The sequence below is a fragment of the Impatiens glandulifera genome, chromosome 5 (genome assembly GCF_907164915.1).
Source record: "Impatiens glandulifera chromosome 5, dImpGla2.1, whole genome shotgun sequence".
In the NCBI taxonomy this organism is placed as follows: domain Eukaryota; kingdom Viridiplantae; phylum Streptophyta; class Magnoliopsida; order Ericales; family Balsaminaceae; genus Impatiens; species Impatiens glandulifera.
The window spans coordinates 282,551-300,460 of record NC_061866.1 but is presented as its reverse complement, the minus strand read 5'-3'; the positions used below and the strand labels follow the sequence as shown (position 1 = coordinate 300,460).

At 32.0% G+C, this 17,910-nt stretch overlaps 1 protein-coding gene across 2 annotated transcripts; it reads right to left on the bottom strand.

Annotated features, from left to right (window-relative positions):
• Window positions 1-13,706: 13,706 nt before the first annotated feature.
• LOC124940303 (phospholipid:diacylglycerol acyltransferase 1-like) lies at window positions 13,707-17,626 on the bottom strand. Of its 2 annotated transcripts, none has more exons than XM_047480813.1 (7): window positions 16,664-17,626; window positions 16,371-16,593; window positions 15,770-16,053; window positions 15,288-15,618; window positions 14,951-15,210; window positions 14,366-14,860; window positions 13,707-14,146 (listed from the first exon to the last, which is right to left on the bottom strand). In XM_047480813.1, the coding sequence occupies exons 1-6, from the start codon at window positions 17,095-17,097 to the stop codon at window positions 14,377-14,379; spliced, it is 2,016 nt and encodes a 671-aa protein (XP_047336769.1). In that variant the 5' UTR covers window positions 17,098-17,626; the 3' UTR covers window positions 13,707-14,146; window positions 14,366-14,376. The 2 variants fall into 2 exon arrangements, with proteins under 2 accessions (XP_047336769.1, XP_047336768.1); XM_047480812.1 differs by having other exon boundaries at window positions 13,707-14,095; window positions 16,664-17,625.
• Between the last annotated feature and the right edge of the window lie 284 nt (window positions 17,627-17,910).

Genomic DNA, 17,910 nt, shown 5'->3' with positions numbered 1-17,910 from the left:
TCTTCCTATGTGGGATTTATTCTATTTGTGAATATAGTTTCTTTTATATACTAAGAAACTTCTTTCACTCCTATTATCTTCCGATGTGGGATTCTAATTGTGCTAAAAACAACAAATCTCCACATTGGCACAATATCCAAATACAAATCTTCAATATTAAAAGTAGTTCTTCAATGCTTCCAATTGGCGCTCTTCAGCGCCGACTCAAACGCGGAATATGTTTACCAAATCTAAACAAGGTTCAGATTTGGTTTTTCCCATGTCTTTCATCTCCAACTCTTTACCCAATTGAGCCTTCAATTTATCAATTTCATATTGACTCTTTGATGCTATCAACATATCATTAACGTACAAGAGTAAATAGATATAAGACTCATCTCGCAGTTTGCGCAAATACACACATGGACTGAATCTGCTTCTTGTGTACTTGTGCTCAATCATAAACTTGTCAAGTCGCTTGTACCATTGTCTCGACGATTGCTTCAACCTGTAAAATGATCTATTCAATTTGCAAACCCAATTTTCTTTATCAGCAACTTTGAATCCATCTGGTTGTAGATTTCCTCGTTCAAATGACCGTGTATGCCTGCGGTCTTCATATTTAGTTGAGCTAGCTTCAAATTCATTTGCGCTACCAAGGCCAACAAAATTCCAATGGAAGAGTGTTTAACAATAGGAGAAAATACCTCATTATAATCACCTCCTTCCTTCTGAGCGTAGTTTTTAGCTACCAATTTTGCCTTGTAAAGAACATCAAATTTTTCGGAAAATCCTTCTTTCTTAGTAAATATCCATTTACCACCAATAGTCTTCTTCCCTTTTCGTAGATGCGTCAACTTGCATGTCTCATTCTTCTAAATAGATTGCATCTCATATTCCATAACACCTCTCCTTTTTCCATTTTCAATACTTCGACTGACATCTGAAAAAGTGGATGATACATCATATACGACTAGAAGTGCATAGGTCGTCATGTCAACAAACCGACCTGGTTTTTGAATAACTCGTTTTGGTCTGTTCACAACAACTAATTCACGTTGTTCTGAAGGTTCTTGGGTCGAAACGTCTTCCTTATTTAACTCTTCGTCTATCGTCGGAGAGTCACTTATAGTTGGGCTTATCTTTATCTGCTCAAACTCCACCTGTTGCGGAGTACAATCAATCTTGTCTGGTGGTACCTTATTCAACATTGAATAATCATCAAAAGTAACATCTCGACTGATAATGGTTTTCTTTGCATCCAAACACTAGAGGCGATATTCTTTAACTCCCGTGGTAAATCTCATAAAAAGAGCTTTCTTTCCTCGTGGATCCAACTTTGTTTCATCTAAATGATAATGTGCAGTAGAACCAAAAATATGCAAAAAAAATCATAATCAGTTGCAGGTTTACTAGACCATACCTCTAATGGAGTTTGGTCACCAAGTCCAGATGATGGTAGGCGATTTACCAAATGTTGAGCGTATGACACAACTTCTGCCCAAAATTTTATGTCTAACCCAGCATTAGACAACATACATTGAACTTTTTTCACCAATGTTTTGTTCATACGTTCCGATACTTCATTCTACTGTGGTGTTTTTCTGACTGTGAAGTGTCGAACTATGCCACACTCTTGGCATAATTTCTGGAATTGATCATTCTTGTATTCTCCACCATTATCAGTCCGGAGAATTTTGATCTTTCTTTTTGTCTCGTCTTCAACTTGAGTTTTCCATTTAAGAAAAATCTCAAACACTTCACATTTATTCTTCATAGTAACACCCATACTCTTCTGGAAAAATCATCAATAAAAGTAACAAAATAATGTCTACCTCCAAGAGAAGAAGTCTTGGCAGGTCTCCAGACATCTGAGTGCACATAGTCCAAAATACCCTTGGTGTTATGGATAGTAGTGCCAAATTTTACTCGCCTTTGTTTTCCTAGAATACAATGTTCACAAAAATCTAATTTACAAACTTTGTATTTTTTATCAATCCTTGCTTGACAAGAGTTTGCATAGATTTCTCACCAACATGCCCCAATCGCATATGCCATAGCTTTGTTGCCTCTAATTTTTTATTGCTCACGGAAGTTAATACACATGTTGTCCAATTAACTGTACTACCTTGATAGTAATACAAAATATTACTTTTCCTGTTAGCTTTCAACATCACTAGCGCTCCAAAGATTACCTTAAGAATTCCATTTTCCATTTTCACATGTAAACCTTTTGACTCCAAGGTCCCCAAAGAAATGAGATTCTTTTTCATATTCAGTATGTATCGAACATCTTTGATAATTCTGGTGGATCCGTCATCATTTCTCAGCTTGATTGAACCTATCCCTTTTATTTTACATGTATTAGCATCTTCCATGTAAACAACTCCACCATCCAGCTTCTCAAAGTCAAAGAACCACTTTCGAACTGGGATACACTAAGAAACTTCCCTAACTCACATCATCTTCTGATGTGGAATTTATTCTAATTGTGAATATAACTTCTTTTATATACTAAGAAACTTCTTTCACTCTCATTATCTTTCGATGTGAGATTCTAATTGTGCTAAAAACAACAAATCTTATTGGGAAAAACCCTAACAGAAACACAAAAAAAGAAAACAAAAGAAAGAACACACTAACATAATTTGATAACGGAGTTCGGCCAAAATGTTGTTTACATCTCCGAACACTAGGGTTATCAATTAATAAAGAAGAAGAGATACAAATATTTGGTGCAATAAACCAAAGAGGGGAGAGTTTCTTTTATACACTAAAAAACTTCTCCAACTCTCATCATCTTCTGATGTGGGATTTATTCTAATTATGAATATAGTTTCTTTTATATACTAAGAAACTTCTTTCACTCTCATTATCTTTCGATGTGAGATTCTAATTGTGCCAAAAATAACACTTATGTATAAGATAGGCTTAGAATAAGTTGTAGACAAATGTTTAGGTACCACAATCTAAAATAATTTATTAAATAAAGGGTAAAAAGCATAGTTTTAAAAATGGTTATAAGTTTATATTAAGGGTCGGTTTTAAAAAAAATGAATTACAAAAATGTTTAAAAAAAATTGAGAGACTTAAGAAAATGATAAAAACAAATATGTAGTTAAAAGAAATCGAACTGAGTATGATTTAAAAAATTCACTATGCAAATATTATTAATTATTGTTTTTAAAATATTGAGATATATAGATATGTCCTTCATGGTAATACCTTGGTGTTAATTATTTAAATATAAAAAAAAACTATTATAAAATATTAGTTAGACTTAAAAAAGTTGAGAAATAAAAAATATCCATAAATTATACAAATACTCAAATAATTATATCAAACAAACCCTATAAAATAACTATCATCTAATTAATCATAATCAAACAAACTTCACCAAAATTAATGAATACCTCTAATACATATCTCATAGTTCATTCTCTCTTTCTCAAATAGGAGAGGGCTTAAGCTTCTAAAGGAGTCGGTATTGGTTTATAGTAGAGAACATTCTTGAAAGGACTCGAGAAACAAAGTGCCGAGGTCCTTTCCTGGGTGTAGCTAAACATCATACTAAATCGAAATGGCTTAAATGCATTTTTACACGCAAACTTTCTTTTTTGGTTTTTTCGAAAGAAAAACAGGTAACAACTCTTTTCAAAGCTAGTCCAAATTAATAAACCGTACATAAAATTATGTTGTTCTAAAATTTTATAAAAAATAAACGAGAATAATACTATATTTATCTATAGGGTTGAGGTAATTTCTCAAATTCATCCACCACCTAAAAATATATTATGTGTATCCATGAACTTAAAAATCAAACAATGTTAATTTTTCGCCAAGTAATCATTACATATAAGTTTTTTAATTTATTTTAATCTAAGACATCAGATTTACGGCTAGGAATGGTAAATTTCCGGGTTTCGGGGACCCGATCCGGACCCGAACCGAACCGGACCCGAAGTTGTCCCGAAAAAAATGGGTTCTTAAATTATCCGAAATATCGGTTCGGAACCGATGGGTACTCAGACCCGAACCCGAACCGGACCCGATTTTGAATTTTTTTAGTTATTTAACTCATTCTAATTTATTAATTTATTTTTAATTTTTATCTATGTTTTAAACTTAATTTGGATCAAATTGAACAAAATTTTAATATTTTAAAATATTTTATATTATTAATGTATTTAATGAAAAACAAAATTACTTCATATGTATTAAGCTTTGAAAAATTATTTAATAAAAAAAATTATAAAATATTATAAAACAAACCATCATATATTATATAATATATAAATAGATAATATTAAAAAAATCGGATCACTGGTTCAAGCCTAATTCTCTCTACTGTATCTCTTCTTCCTTCTTTCTCAGTCTCACAAACCGTCTTCCTTTTTTCTCACAAACCGAACGTACAAAGTCTTTGATTTTTAATTACTGAATTTGTTTGGGTACCCAGAACCGACCCGGAACCGAACCGGAACCGATTGGTTCCGACCCGAAATTACCCGGAACCGAAAATCAAATTAATTACCCGAACCGAATGGTTCGGTTCCTTCGGGTACCCGACCCGACGGGGCAACATTGCCATGCCTATTTACGGCATCCTACTCTTCTAATTTGAAAAAAAAAACTGTATTTGCCTAAATTTGAAACCAAAACCTGAAATCCTACTAAACATTTTAAACTTCTGAAGCACCATGCAACAACTACTTTTAATAAATTTATAACTATTTAATATAAATATTTTCACAAAAATTATAAAAAAAACAAATCTCCAACTTCTAAACCACACATCTTATATGTCGTAAAAACAACATATCCTCCATGGTGAAATTTTTCTAGTCCTCTTTGTCTCATTTCTTCATCATCATCGTCTTCTAAACAGCATTGGCAGCTTATCCAATGTTTTAGTAATGGAATCAAACTTTCTTTCTTGCCTGAATACAGACAACGTCTCCGTAAGCATTTTCATCTCTTACACATTCTTCTCTAATCTATACCATTTGTAACCCTAATCCGATTCAATGCAGCATTCCTAAGGAAACCGTTACAAGTCAAGAGTGAAGAAGACTACAAAGGAAATCACAAACACAGGTGAAAGCATCTTACTGAACAAACAATCACTAGAACACGAACTGTCGAACATGAAAGGGTTATTATGCATTTAAGCTTAACCCATGAACTAAGAGCATATTATCCAATGGTGGGTGCTAAGTTGAAGAAAGGTTCCAGTGGAAAAAAGGGAGCGCCCCGAAGAAGAAGTCGGTGTCTAGATCCGTGAAGGATGGCTTACAGTTTCATGTTGGTAGAATCAGACGTTACTTGAAGAAAGGAAGATACTCTCATCCTATTGGAACCGGTGCTCCTGTTGGGCTCGTTTGAAGTGGTTTTGGAGGGACTGCTGTCATAGACAATGTCCGCTTTCCTGTCCCATTTAAAAATAACCCTTAAAAGTATAATAAAAATAAATATTTAATTATAAAACTATATTTTTTAAGGCTTATTTTTTAAATGAAACAGGGAGGGGACCATGTCTGTTGGAACAGTTGATTCCTTCCGTGATTTTTTAAATTTTCTAGAATTTTATTTTAAAATTCAACCATCATTTCAACCATTAATCACTCATTTTATGTATTCAATTAAATATCAAAATTATCTTTTGGGGTTCATTGTTCTCGGGTACTTGAGGTACTATCCTATCTCTCTTTTCTCTCTATTTGAATATGTGGTTTATGTATTGTTTGTTTTCTTTAAAGAAACTGTTAAAAAAATCTCAATTTTCAAACAACGCGAATTATTTGACGTGTATTCTTAAAATTTAGCGATTAATATTAGGGTTTGATGATTCAACTTTAAATCAGATGATTCTAGACTGTTTGATGCAAATTTAGTAGGTTTGTGAAGAATTCATAACTATAGATTTCAATCATGTCAATTCATCCTGATTATAATTGAATTAATACGAACTGCATGCATGTTCTTCTTACTGTGAGAAATGATGAAGAACATGGGAAGATGCTTGCAAGGGTGACAATTCTGTAAAGAGTAACTAAGGAGAAGCCAAATATTTGTAGCAAAAGGGGTAGCGAATGACAATGATGTAGAGGTAGAGGGGGTGATTATTCAAATACATTCATTTTTCTTTTTTATTTCTATTAATAATTTCCTTCCATTCCTAATATTTACATTTTTCACTCTTGAACTTAATGTATTTAATATATTTTTTCAATTATTATTATTAAAAAATACTTAATAATTTTTTTTATTTTTTATTATTATAAATATTCTTTTTTTTAAATCATTGTACATACCACTCTATAAATATATTTTAATTATTTTTTTCTCAATAATTTATTCTCTTTTATCTATTAAAAAAATTAAAATTTATTTACAATATTAAAAATAAATTAGATTAAAATAAATAATAGTTATCGTGTTATATTAATAAATTGTACAATTTAATTCTAGAATACCAAAGAAATAATTTACCACATCAGATGAAAAAAGAGATATCAAATAATAATCCACATTAGATGAAAAAATCATTCAAATCTCATTAAGCTTAACCTCATTTTAACTAGATTAAGATGGGTATTGAGGCACGTCATTTTTGTCATCTTTCATTTCATTTGATATTGGACCACTAGGAGACAAATTTTTAACTACTAACATGATTTAACTCAAACTATAAATTATTAATATTCAAGATAGATACAACTAAAATCACCAAATATTAATATTCAACATAGATAAAAAAAAAAAAAAATAACCATTAAGAGAGAATAACTAACATGATAGGTTAGTTGAATGTTGTTGATTTAGCTTTTTTTTTTTTAGTTAATTGAGCTTTAATAATTAATTTAGTTTTTAAAAAATTTCAAAACATAAAAAAGAAATAGACTTTTAAGGAGAGAAGAGAGACAGAAATAACATTGTTAAAAAAGAATTAATTGATTGAGTAAAATAATTAATAATTTTATTTTTTTATTATTAATATATTATTTTTTATTAGCTTATTATATATTTAATTAAATTAATAGAAAAGAGAATTAATTAATTGAATTGCAAAAAAAAATAATTATTGAGAGGGATAAATAATTTATGATTATATATTATGTTATTTGATTTTGTAAAAGTAGATGTTAGGATACACTTTTGGAGACAATATTTTTTTAAAGTTTATTTCATTTTGGTACTCTTTAATTAGATTGTGTAATTTATTAATATAAAATAGTACTATTATTTATTTTAATTTGACTCATTTTTTAATATTACAAATAAATTTTAATTTTTTAATAAATAAAATAGAATAAATTATTGAGAGAAAGAAATAATTAAAATGTGTTTATAGAATATGTACAATAATTTAAAAATATATATATATATATTTATTTATTATAATAAAAAATTAAAGAGAGAAATTATTAAGTATTTTTTAATAATAATTGTAAATATAAAAATTTGACATACCTTATTTTCAAAATAATATTATTATGTTTAATAATATTAAAACATTATTTTAGAATTTTATATTTAAAATAACTTAAAAAATGAATTAAAACTTAATTAAGGATTAATTATTGTGATAATTAAACTTTAATTAAAAAAATTTCCAAAATTCCAAAAATAATTTGAGGATAAATATTATAGATATTTTAACCAAATTATACCAAATAAGGGATTAATCATAAATTATGTTTAATTTATGACTTAAGGCAATTAAATAAAATACTCCAAAATTCCGAAAAAATCCCAAAAAATAAAATATGATCATAATTATTATTATGATTCTAAAAATATTTTTTTTTTGTGAAATGTTTGGTGAAAAATGGATTTAAAAAGGATTAAAAACCGATTTTTAATAACCTTTTTAAATAAAAATATAATTGCATAATCCTGTGTAGCTGAAATTATGCTTAATCTCTGCAGCAGGATTCTGGACCATCAGATGAGCGTCCAGATCTCATCCAACAGTCCAGACGCTCCCACGCAGTCGGATGTAACAAAGTCGTGTGCACCCGCATTGGATCAACTAACGGGATGGACTAACCCCATTAGTCAATATTGTTAACCGCGGACGGAACACAGACGACATCAGGCGAAACGACGTTGTTTCAGCCGTCTTCTTTGTTGGAACGTTGCGCTCGCCAAAATCGCGACCTCGTCGGCGTCCAATCTTCCAGAAGCTCTAACTTTGGCCATAGATGATCAAATCCGCTGATTTCTTTGTCTACACGTTCATCTCGTCAGCGCCTACGTTTCCCCCTTATCCTCCAGCCTTATCCCGTTGTAGATAGGATTTTAGGGATAAGCTCACTGGAGGTTAATTTCGTCTCAAATTAACCCTCCTCAACCGACCTTCCTCTACCCTTCCACTACCATATCATCAAAAAATATCCATCAATTACACCCCAATTCACTTCGGACGAAGACCTGCAAATTCCGGCCAAGAACAGTTTTTGTCAAAACTTTCTCCGTTGAGCCAAGCTTCGATCTAGGCTTCTGAATCACTTCCAACACCTCCAAGGAGTGTTCTTCAAATGTTGGTATGATTCTAGAAGCCTTGAATTTTGATTTGTGATTGAAAATTTTGAATGTTTATAAAATTTTCTTGTTTGATCGGTTTAATCTTGTTATTAATGTTGATTATGGAATTTTTTTGTTGAGAATCATTCTATATATATAATCACATATATGATTTTTGTTGAAAGAAGTTAGCTCAAATCTATATGAATCAAAATTTTCAAAAAATCAAACTTGAAAAGTGGATTTTTTGAAATCTTATGTTCTTGGGTTAAATTCGAATTTTTTGGTTCAAGTAGTTGCTATACATGTTTGAATGATTTTCAAATAACTGTAATCAAGTTTTGATCATGTTTGATCAAACTGAAATTTGAGGGAAAAAAGCTTGAAAATCTTGATTTTTAAAATTCTATGTTCTTGCTTTTAATCTGAATTTGTTAATTCAATTAGTTGTAATACATATTTATAAACATGTTTGAATGATTTCCAAGTAATTTTAATCACGTTTTGATCATTTTTTATCAAACTGAAATTTTGAAAATAAAGTTCAAAAAATTGGATTTTTAAAATTTTATGTTCTTGCTTCTAATCTGAATTTGTTAATTCAATCAATTGTAATACATGTTTGTTAACATGTAGGAATGAATCCAAAGTGACTGTTTCATCAATTTGATCATGTTTGATCAAATCTTGTTTTTAAAAAAATTTGGATTTTGATTCAATATTCAAAAACTATTTGAATGATTTTATGATGTCCTTGTTTTGGTTTAGATTAACTATATTCATAATTTCAAAGCTAATGGAACAAAAAATCAGACCTTAAAATGGTCTAATTTAAAAGATCCCAAAATTTGACCTAAAAATGGCTATTTGAAATTGATCCTTGTAAGGGCTATAAAATCGTAATTTATGTTAGGACTTTTGTTCTTCATGATCATATAAACCTACTATAGCTTACGGATTGTAATTTCGACATCTCAATCAAAAGTTATAAGCTTCTGAAGTTTTGAACTAATATAAGAACACTTGGTCCTAAGTTTTTGTCTAGGACCGAGAAAACAGGACCGAGGACCATGACCGAGTGCCACGACCGATGTTTCAACTAGGACCGAGCACTCTAACCTTAGGACCGAGGACTAAGGCCAAGAAATATAACCTTAGAGTTGAGCCTCCACTTGACCTGGGACTGACAAACTTGACCCTAACCCTAGACTTAGGACCGACAAACTTGACCATAACCCTAGATTTAGGACCGGCGAACTTGGCCCTAACCCTAGACCTAAGACCAATAACTACCTAATCCTAGGACCAAGCACCTAGATCGATAAACTTGACCTAGGACCGAGCCTCACCAGTATTCGACTGAGCCATCCGAGTTTGGGACCGAGCCTCCCGAGCTCAGGACTGAGCTCTCCGGTCCTTTGACCCATACGACCGAGCCATGGTCCGAACCACCCCGGTCTTAACCGAGCCTGACCGAGCTCACATCGGCCAAAACGAACCCGGACCCTAGGACTCTAGTCTTAAGGACTATTTAGTTCCACTTTTTAAAACCCAAAGTTATTTTCGTAATTTTGAGACCCCAAAACCCATTTTCAAATAATCTCGAAAGGTCAGAAAACGATATTTTTCACATTTTCGGGATATCGCCTAAACCAATGTTTTGGATAAGGGCTTGTTTGGAATTTATGTTTAATTATGACATTCTCCTTTGATATTTTCAAGTTTTGTTAAATTTGAACATCAACGCAACAGGTACACACCTCTTATTTAAATAATTTTGTACAATTATTTAAAGTCTATCCTCATTTCCTCATTTAGGACTCATGGACTACTAATTAAAGATTATAATTAGATCTATAGAAGCCATACTTTGTTTATTTTAGAAGAACTTTGAAAACTGTCATTAGGCGGGCATAGAGGACATAGTGCAAAAGCCCTTTCCCGAGCGTAAACAGACAACGATCGAACCACCTTTTTTTAGAAACTCTGGTATAAATACGTTTGTACACGTATCATTTATTAATTTTCATAAAATCTCTTGACGACTCTGATTTTCAAATAAATAATCTTTAAATTGATTATGTTTAATTAATTTAAATCAAGTTCAGGTTAAATTGTTATTTAGCCTCCCAGATTATTAAAATTTGAACAAATGATTAATTATTTTTACATAATTAATTTCTTACCGCTCCAGGTATTTTCAAAATTTTTAAAAAAAACTAAATGTTTCATTTTAAAAGATGTCTATCACGCAAACCAAGATTGAAACGCATCGAATATCGAGCTTTCTCGCGGTAGTCCTACAATATTACCACATGTCTCACAAACACGTGTTAAGCTATAGAACGGGACATAGACCGGAGGTAACCATACAATAATAATTAAAAAAATATATTAAATGCGTCATATTCAAGAGAAAAAAAAATATAAATATTGAGGAGAGAGAGATAGAAAAAAATTATTAATGTAGATAAAAGAGAAAAATAAAAGTTATACTTAGTCATTCAGCAAGTCTAATCACCCCTCCACATCATTCGTTAATAGGGATGGCAACGGGTACCCTACCCGCCGGGTAGTGATGTACCCATCCCCATACCCGATTTCCATTTTACTACCCGACCCCGAACCCGACGGGTATTTTTATATCTTTCCCATCCCCGATTTGTCGGGTACCCGATACCCGACGGGTACCCTATTACCCGAATAAAGTCTAAATTTATATATTTTATTATAAAAAAAACAGTAATGAATAACTAAACAAATATAACTTTAAAGTAGTAATATCAAAATAAAAAAAAAATAGAAACATTATTTACTTATATAAGATGTTATAGATGTTGAAAAACATAATAACTTTGCTGTTAGTATAATTGAAGAAGAAATATTGAAAAATATTAAGAGATAAAGATGAAGAAGAATGAGAGAGAAAGATAATTTTTAATAGTTGAGGATGAAGAGAGAAGATAAAAGAGTGATTAAGGAAGAAATAATTTTTTTATAATAAAAAAGAAGTACAGGAAATGATGAAATATGGGTAAAAGTGTAGTGTAGATAAGATCAAATTAAATGATGTAATTATTATAAAGATAGTGATAGGATTGAAAAGTTACATTAATATTTAGCAATAAATAAATATATATATATAATATATGCAAATATTAATATTAATATAGTCGGGTATCGAGTATCGGGTTTAGATTTTTCTTACTTCTCATTCCTGATCCCGTACCCGATCGGGTACCTTCTTCCCTCCACATACCCGTCCCCGAACCCGATTTAAAATACCCGAATCCGACCATCGGGTACCCACGGGTATCGGACATACGGGTACCCATTGTCATCATATTCGTTACCACTTTCGCTATAAATATTTCAATCTCCTTATCATTACTCATATGTAAAATAATATTATTACTGATAAATTCTGATAATATTAATATTATATTATTATATTATATTATATTAGCTTCTTTATAAATTTAATGTAATATTTATATATTATACATAACATACCTAACAAATATCATTTAATACAATTTTTCTCTCGTATTCTAATATGGTATCAGAACTAAAGTTTTGTTCTTGAGCTACAAAATTTAGTCTTTCGCTGTCTCCATCAATGGTTACCTTACTCATTGATGGAGGGCTCTAATCATTATTATTATTATATTTTTTAATAATATTTTTTTTTTCTTTCAAATATTCTGTTGGTTTTCTTATTTTTTCTTCGGCAACCATATTCTCTGAGTTTTGTTTTCAGTTGTTTTATCTCAGTATTCAATGCTCATATTTTTATTGGTCTTAATTCAATCATATGTGGTACTTTACTAGTTATTTAGTCAACACATTATCATCCTTTCGTTAGAATTGTTTCTTTTCAGGTGTTGTTTCACCCCAGTATTTTATGCCAATGGGATTCTACATTTTCGTTGGTTTCTTTTATGCAACACATTGTCATCTCGTTGTTTGATGGATCTCGAGACTCACGAATAACTTTAGAGTTCATTCGGTTGTTGTTTCACCCCGGCATTCAATGCCCATGAGATTCTACATCTTCGTTGTTTAGTTAGTCAATACATTATCATCTTGTAACTAAATGGAGCTCACAAGTTTTAAATTTGAAGTATACATCATCAACAATATTTCAACATCTCGTCTTCAACCTTAAATTGTTCAATTTTTTTTCTATCTTGAGTTTGAGGAGGGATGTTATAACATAAAAATAATATATTTGTAAAATATTAACATAATATGATAAATTGTGATAATATTAATATTATATTAGTTTCCTTACAAGTTTAATGTAATTTCTATATATTAGACATAACATATCTAACTCAATAATTATTAAATATAATTTTCTTTCTCATTCTAACCAGCAGCTAAACTAAGAGACTGCATATGCATCCTCCACGAGAAGATAACGTCGTTGTAGATGAAGTTTAAGAATTATATTTTTTTTGGGTATAATTATTGTAAATAAATTATATATTAAATAGTTTAATTTATTAAAAGTAGTGTGGTATAGTAGTTTAAATGTTTGAGGAGGATTTTAGGTTTTGGGTTCAAATATAAATTTTTTAAATTAAAAGAGTATCTATTGTTAAAAAAAACTATGTGTAATGATTACTCTGTGAAAAATTAACCATGTGTGGATGAATATGAGAAATAACCTCAACATCATTGACATATATTAATTTTTCTAAAAATAAATATTAAATCTATTTATTTTAATATTTTTTTATATCACAATTTTATTTTTATTTTTGTAAGATAGTGAGACTATCTTGACAATTTAGAATACCTAAATTTCAAAAATTACTCAAATTTTAAAATTACATCCAAAACTTATATAAATAATCATTTCATCTAAAAGTGACAAATTAATTAAAAACAAAAATGATAGTAATATTAATTGAAATTATATAATATGATATAAATATAATTATTTTCGTAATTTTATTTATATTTTATTTTTAACATTTATAAAATTTAATAATAAGTTATAACGTTAATAGAAAAACTAAAATGTAAAATAAACACTGATAACTAAATTTGAACAGTTAACTAAAATAAATTTAAAAAATGAACAAATATAAGTTTGAAAATTTAAACCTTAAACAAGTTCAAGTTCATTTTGAGAAAGGAGTCAACTAACTTGCTATCTAACCCAAATGAAAGTACACATTAATTTGTCACACTATCTTCAACTTTCACACAAACCTGAAAGAATTCAAAACAAGGTACATCTATATAAAGCACACAAAAATCACAAATGTCACGATCTCGTCTTATGATCCGTCTTATATGATCGTTCAGTTCATTTCAATTCAAGAGTTTTAACATTCCCCAAATTGGGAGGGGATCTGAAGAAAGCCCTATTTTGTATGTTAATTGCAGCACCATGAGTTACAAGAAATGGATCAACCCCAATTAGTATACAACAGGGTAATAATGTGTTACTTACAGATATAAATATGATTACAAATCTTTTGCAAATCTCAAAACCAATCAACCTTTTTGGACAGAATACCTCCTCCTCATGAAACACAAACTGCTTTCTAGGTATTGATTCTTGATGCTTCTTCTGCATGATATAATAAGACCAATATGATCAGATAAGCTTCTCTTTCAAGTCCTGCAATAAATAATATATATATATATGTGTGTGTGTGTATGATCTGAAGATTATTTATAAATAAGCAAAAAAAATTATATTGCCCCCATGTAACCTGAAATCAGCAAATGGATTAACTAACAGAGAATAGACAAAAGAAAAAATATGACACATGGTTTCATATTTGATCATATGCTCTCTTCTCTTCTGAATTCACATAACAAAAAGTTGAAAACTTACCCAGTAAATATCTATAGTCGTAACTTGATCTTCTCGGACCACTTGAAGATATCTGAGTGAACTTGATCACCACCCAAATCCTCTCCAGTAGCTCCTGCTGCTATTCTGATGATATCTTCAATAAGAGCAAAATTTCCCATGATATCAACGTGAGCACCACTTTGTGTTCCCCGACCCTCCAAAAGGTTTGCAGGGCGGGCATGATAAAATTCCCTAATGTGGGTCTTTATTCCCGAGGGATTAAATCGTGTTTTCCCTCTCCAGCCTTTTGCAGCCATGAAACCTGCACTAAGCACAGGGACTGTTTCATCTCCATCAACAGAGAATACCCCACCCTTCAGACAGCTGCAGTTGTTTCCTCCTTCAGCTGAGCTGTCAATCTTAAAAGGGATATAGCAATCAGAGGTTGAACTCAATTTGTAAACATATGCTCGTTCTGTGGGGATTCCAACTCCATACATGGAGTATATTTCCATGTCAGGAGCATTGGGTAATCTGTTAACATTTCAAAAAATACATATATATATATAAAAAAACTATATCAAGCCAAGCAGTTAACCTTTCAGCAAAAATAAATCTACTCACTTGGTTTCCAAAGGATTTGACCAATATTTGTAATGTTGATATTTCTTGTCATCCAAATTATCAGCAATCCCATATGAGAAATGAGCACTTCCACGTTTCATCATCTTTGGGGCAACAAAATGGAGCATGTCTATGATTGAGTCAGCAGTAAACACTTTGTAATCTGCCACTGCTTTTATTCCTTCAATTCCCATGTCATGGTATTCATTCCATACATCATGACAACTGGTGTTTATAAGATTATTGCCCTTCACAGCATCCTTTATATATGAATCACGGGAAAGTTTGATCAGAAAACGATAATGGGGGACATACATGACGAATCTTAGAAGAATACCTTGAAATTGACACGGTTTTCATTTGAAGATTCTGCTTCCGCAACATTCTTCCCAAACGATATTAATCTTCCATAATGAACATGATTTGTAGTTGTATCTTCTGAGGCCCATGTTCCATTATGGTCCCCCATTGGAGTGTCATTGGTCTTTATCTTCTTCGCACTGCAGTCATATCCTTCTTCAGGTGACCAATCATGGTCACCCCAGATTGTGTTTCCACCTTTAGGTATCATCGACATTGTTGAATCCCATGATCGAGTCATTCGCATCACATGTTGCAAGGTCTGTAAGCCGAACACATCAGTGTCAAGGATACCTGGTGCTATACCCCTGCAAGAGTTGCAAGGATTTAACTATGAGCTCAAATAAAGGTTTATTTCTCTCTTTTTCTTCCATTTGCATCATACGACACAAAACATTCCATAGAAATCTAGGATGGTGCAAAAAAGAAGTTGTTAAGGAGGTGGTTAGAGAAAAAAACCTGGCTACAGCAATATCCTTGGCTTCAGCAGAGAATAAGCCAGTAAATGCTTTTGGCACACCCAAGAAAGGTCCGCCAATATTTACAACAGCTTTGATATGCTTACTACACCAATCTAGACCACCGCCACCTCCCATTGGGCTTGGTGCTTCAACCCACTTCATAAAATGCAAGAAATACAATACACCCATAGAATGTGGAATTATAACCACTTTCCTCCCACCATTTGTGGCTACCATGAGTTCTATATTACTTTTCATCCTGCTTAGAGTTTGATCGCGTACCTGATAATTGATTTACATGTAACATCCATCAGTAAAAAAACTACAAGGGTAAAAGTTTTAAAAGTCATTCTAATGCAAATAAGTCCAGATCTACTTTAGGGTTCATTTCATTATCCAGAGTCCATGATCAATTTGAGATACAAAGCTGACAAAAGCATCTAATAAATTGTACACCAGACTAAGTTCAATTTTCAAATGTGATCTCAAATGGATATAGATTCAGAAGAATGAAGCATGTATGTCATCCCATTAAAAGATAAAAAGATAAGAAGAGACAAAGCAACTTGTGAATAGAAAACAAACAAACAAAAAAAAACCTCAGTATTTTGGAACGAGAGCCTCCAATCATATGCAGCCATATACATGTTTTTCTCCTCATATCCAATCTGTGCCAAATTTGCAATCAAAACTGCCCATACAAAATAACCTGGGGCAAAGTAATCAGCAGCCACAAGTCCAGAGACAGGTCTAATTCTCACACCAGGGGGGTCTAGTCCTGTTTCATTATCCAATGACATGTGTTCAACCCAGCATAGAGGTCTGCAAACAGAAAAAATAGTGAGAGATTGAATTATGATAATACTAATTGGGGGTGACAAGTTTTATTTACCTTTTATACAGTTCTCCAAATGTGCCACCCCATAGACGCTTTCTAAACAATCCTTCTGCACACAGGTGACCTTCCCACAGTTCAAGCCCTCCAGTGACTATGCCAGGGACGAAAACCACAGGATGATTCGCTTTCAACCCCTCCTTGCAAAGTTTTACACCAGGCGCATCAGGCAACGGACCAGTAATCGCCTCTGTTACATACTGTGGGATTGAAGCCGGCATGGCGTTGAGAATGAAGAGCAAAAACCACCACATAGAGCAAGCGCAACCAACGAACCAGCAGCAACTGTCGATGCAATTCCACTTCTTATTAATCCTCCTGATTCTCTTTTCCGCCTCCTCATTTCTTCCCTCGTTCTCTTTCTTATCCCCATCTCCCACGGCGGCTTGAGATTCCCTCCTGATTTCCCCACCTTTCCTCCGTCTCAACATCGAATAGACAACAACAATCCTCCACTTTCGCTCGCTCCTTATTTATTATTTATGGGTGCAGTAGTATGTATATATAAACTATAACGTGTATTTTATCAAATGCGCGGCGGCTACAAGAAGATCTCCAATTTCCAAGAATTGGGTTATAGCTGAATATTTCCGATGCATCATCCCAAATCAAACCCATGAAGAAGGCATATCATCAATGCAAGTTTATCAAAAACGCGTGCGCCCCGGCAAGGAATGGCGGGATATACAGTTGGGCACGGCGATCTTCCAAAAAGGAAGGAAGGAAGGAAATAACGGATGAACAGGGAGGTGGGTGGAAGTGTTTTTGGATCCAAGGGTTCGACTGGGCAGGAACAGGAAGGAAGGAAGGGAGACATACGTGTGGAATGTGTTGTCTTTCTTTCTTTCTTTGTGCGCAGAAGGTCTATGAGGATTGCCTATCAGCCGTTGGATTGAGAGACCAAAGACGGTGGCGGGAACCCATCCAATGGCTTAGAGCACTTTATCATTTTTGCTGGAACACTCGCAAAAGCTGCCAATAAACGGGGCATCGATGAAAATTGAAAAAGTGTAGACCTCCTCTCTCTTCTGACGCAAATCGCTGATGTCTTCATTTTCTAACTAATTATGTGTTTGATTTTGTGTTTTTTTTTTAACCTTAACTAAATTTTTTACGAAAAAAATTATAATTAAACATATACCGCTCTAGGATAAGTCCGATAAGTTCCCCTCAAATTAGGACTACCCATTTAATTAAATATATAAAATATTTAAATAAATTTATTTTTTTTTAAACATAAAAAA

Bases quoted from the DNA above. Each gene is read 5' to 3' on its own strand.
- LOC124940303 (XM_047480813.1), bottom strand. From the start codon at position 17,097: ATGTTGAGACGGAGGAAAGGTGGGGAAATCAGGAGGGAATCTCAAGCC. The intron at 16,594-16,663 runs GTAAATAAAACT...TTCTGTTTGCAG, and splicing joins TTTGGAGAACTGTATAAAAG to ACCTCTATGCTGGGTTGAAC. The intron at 15,211-15,287 runs GTATTCTTCTAA...TCATATATAAAG, and splicing joins AAAACCGTGTCAATTTCAAG to GATGCTGTGAAGGGCAATAA.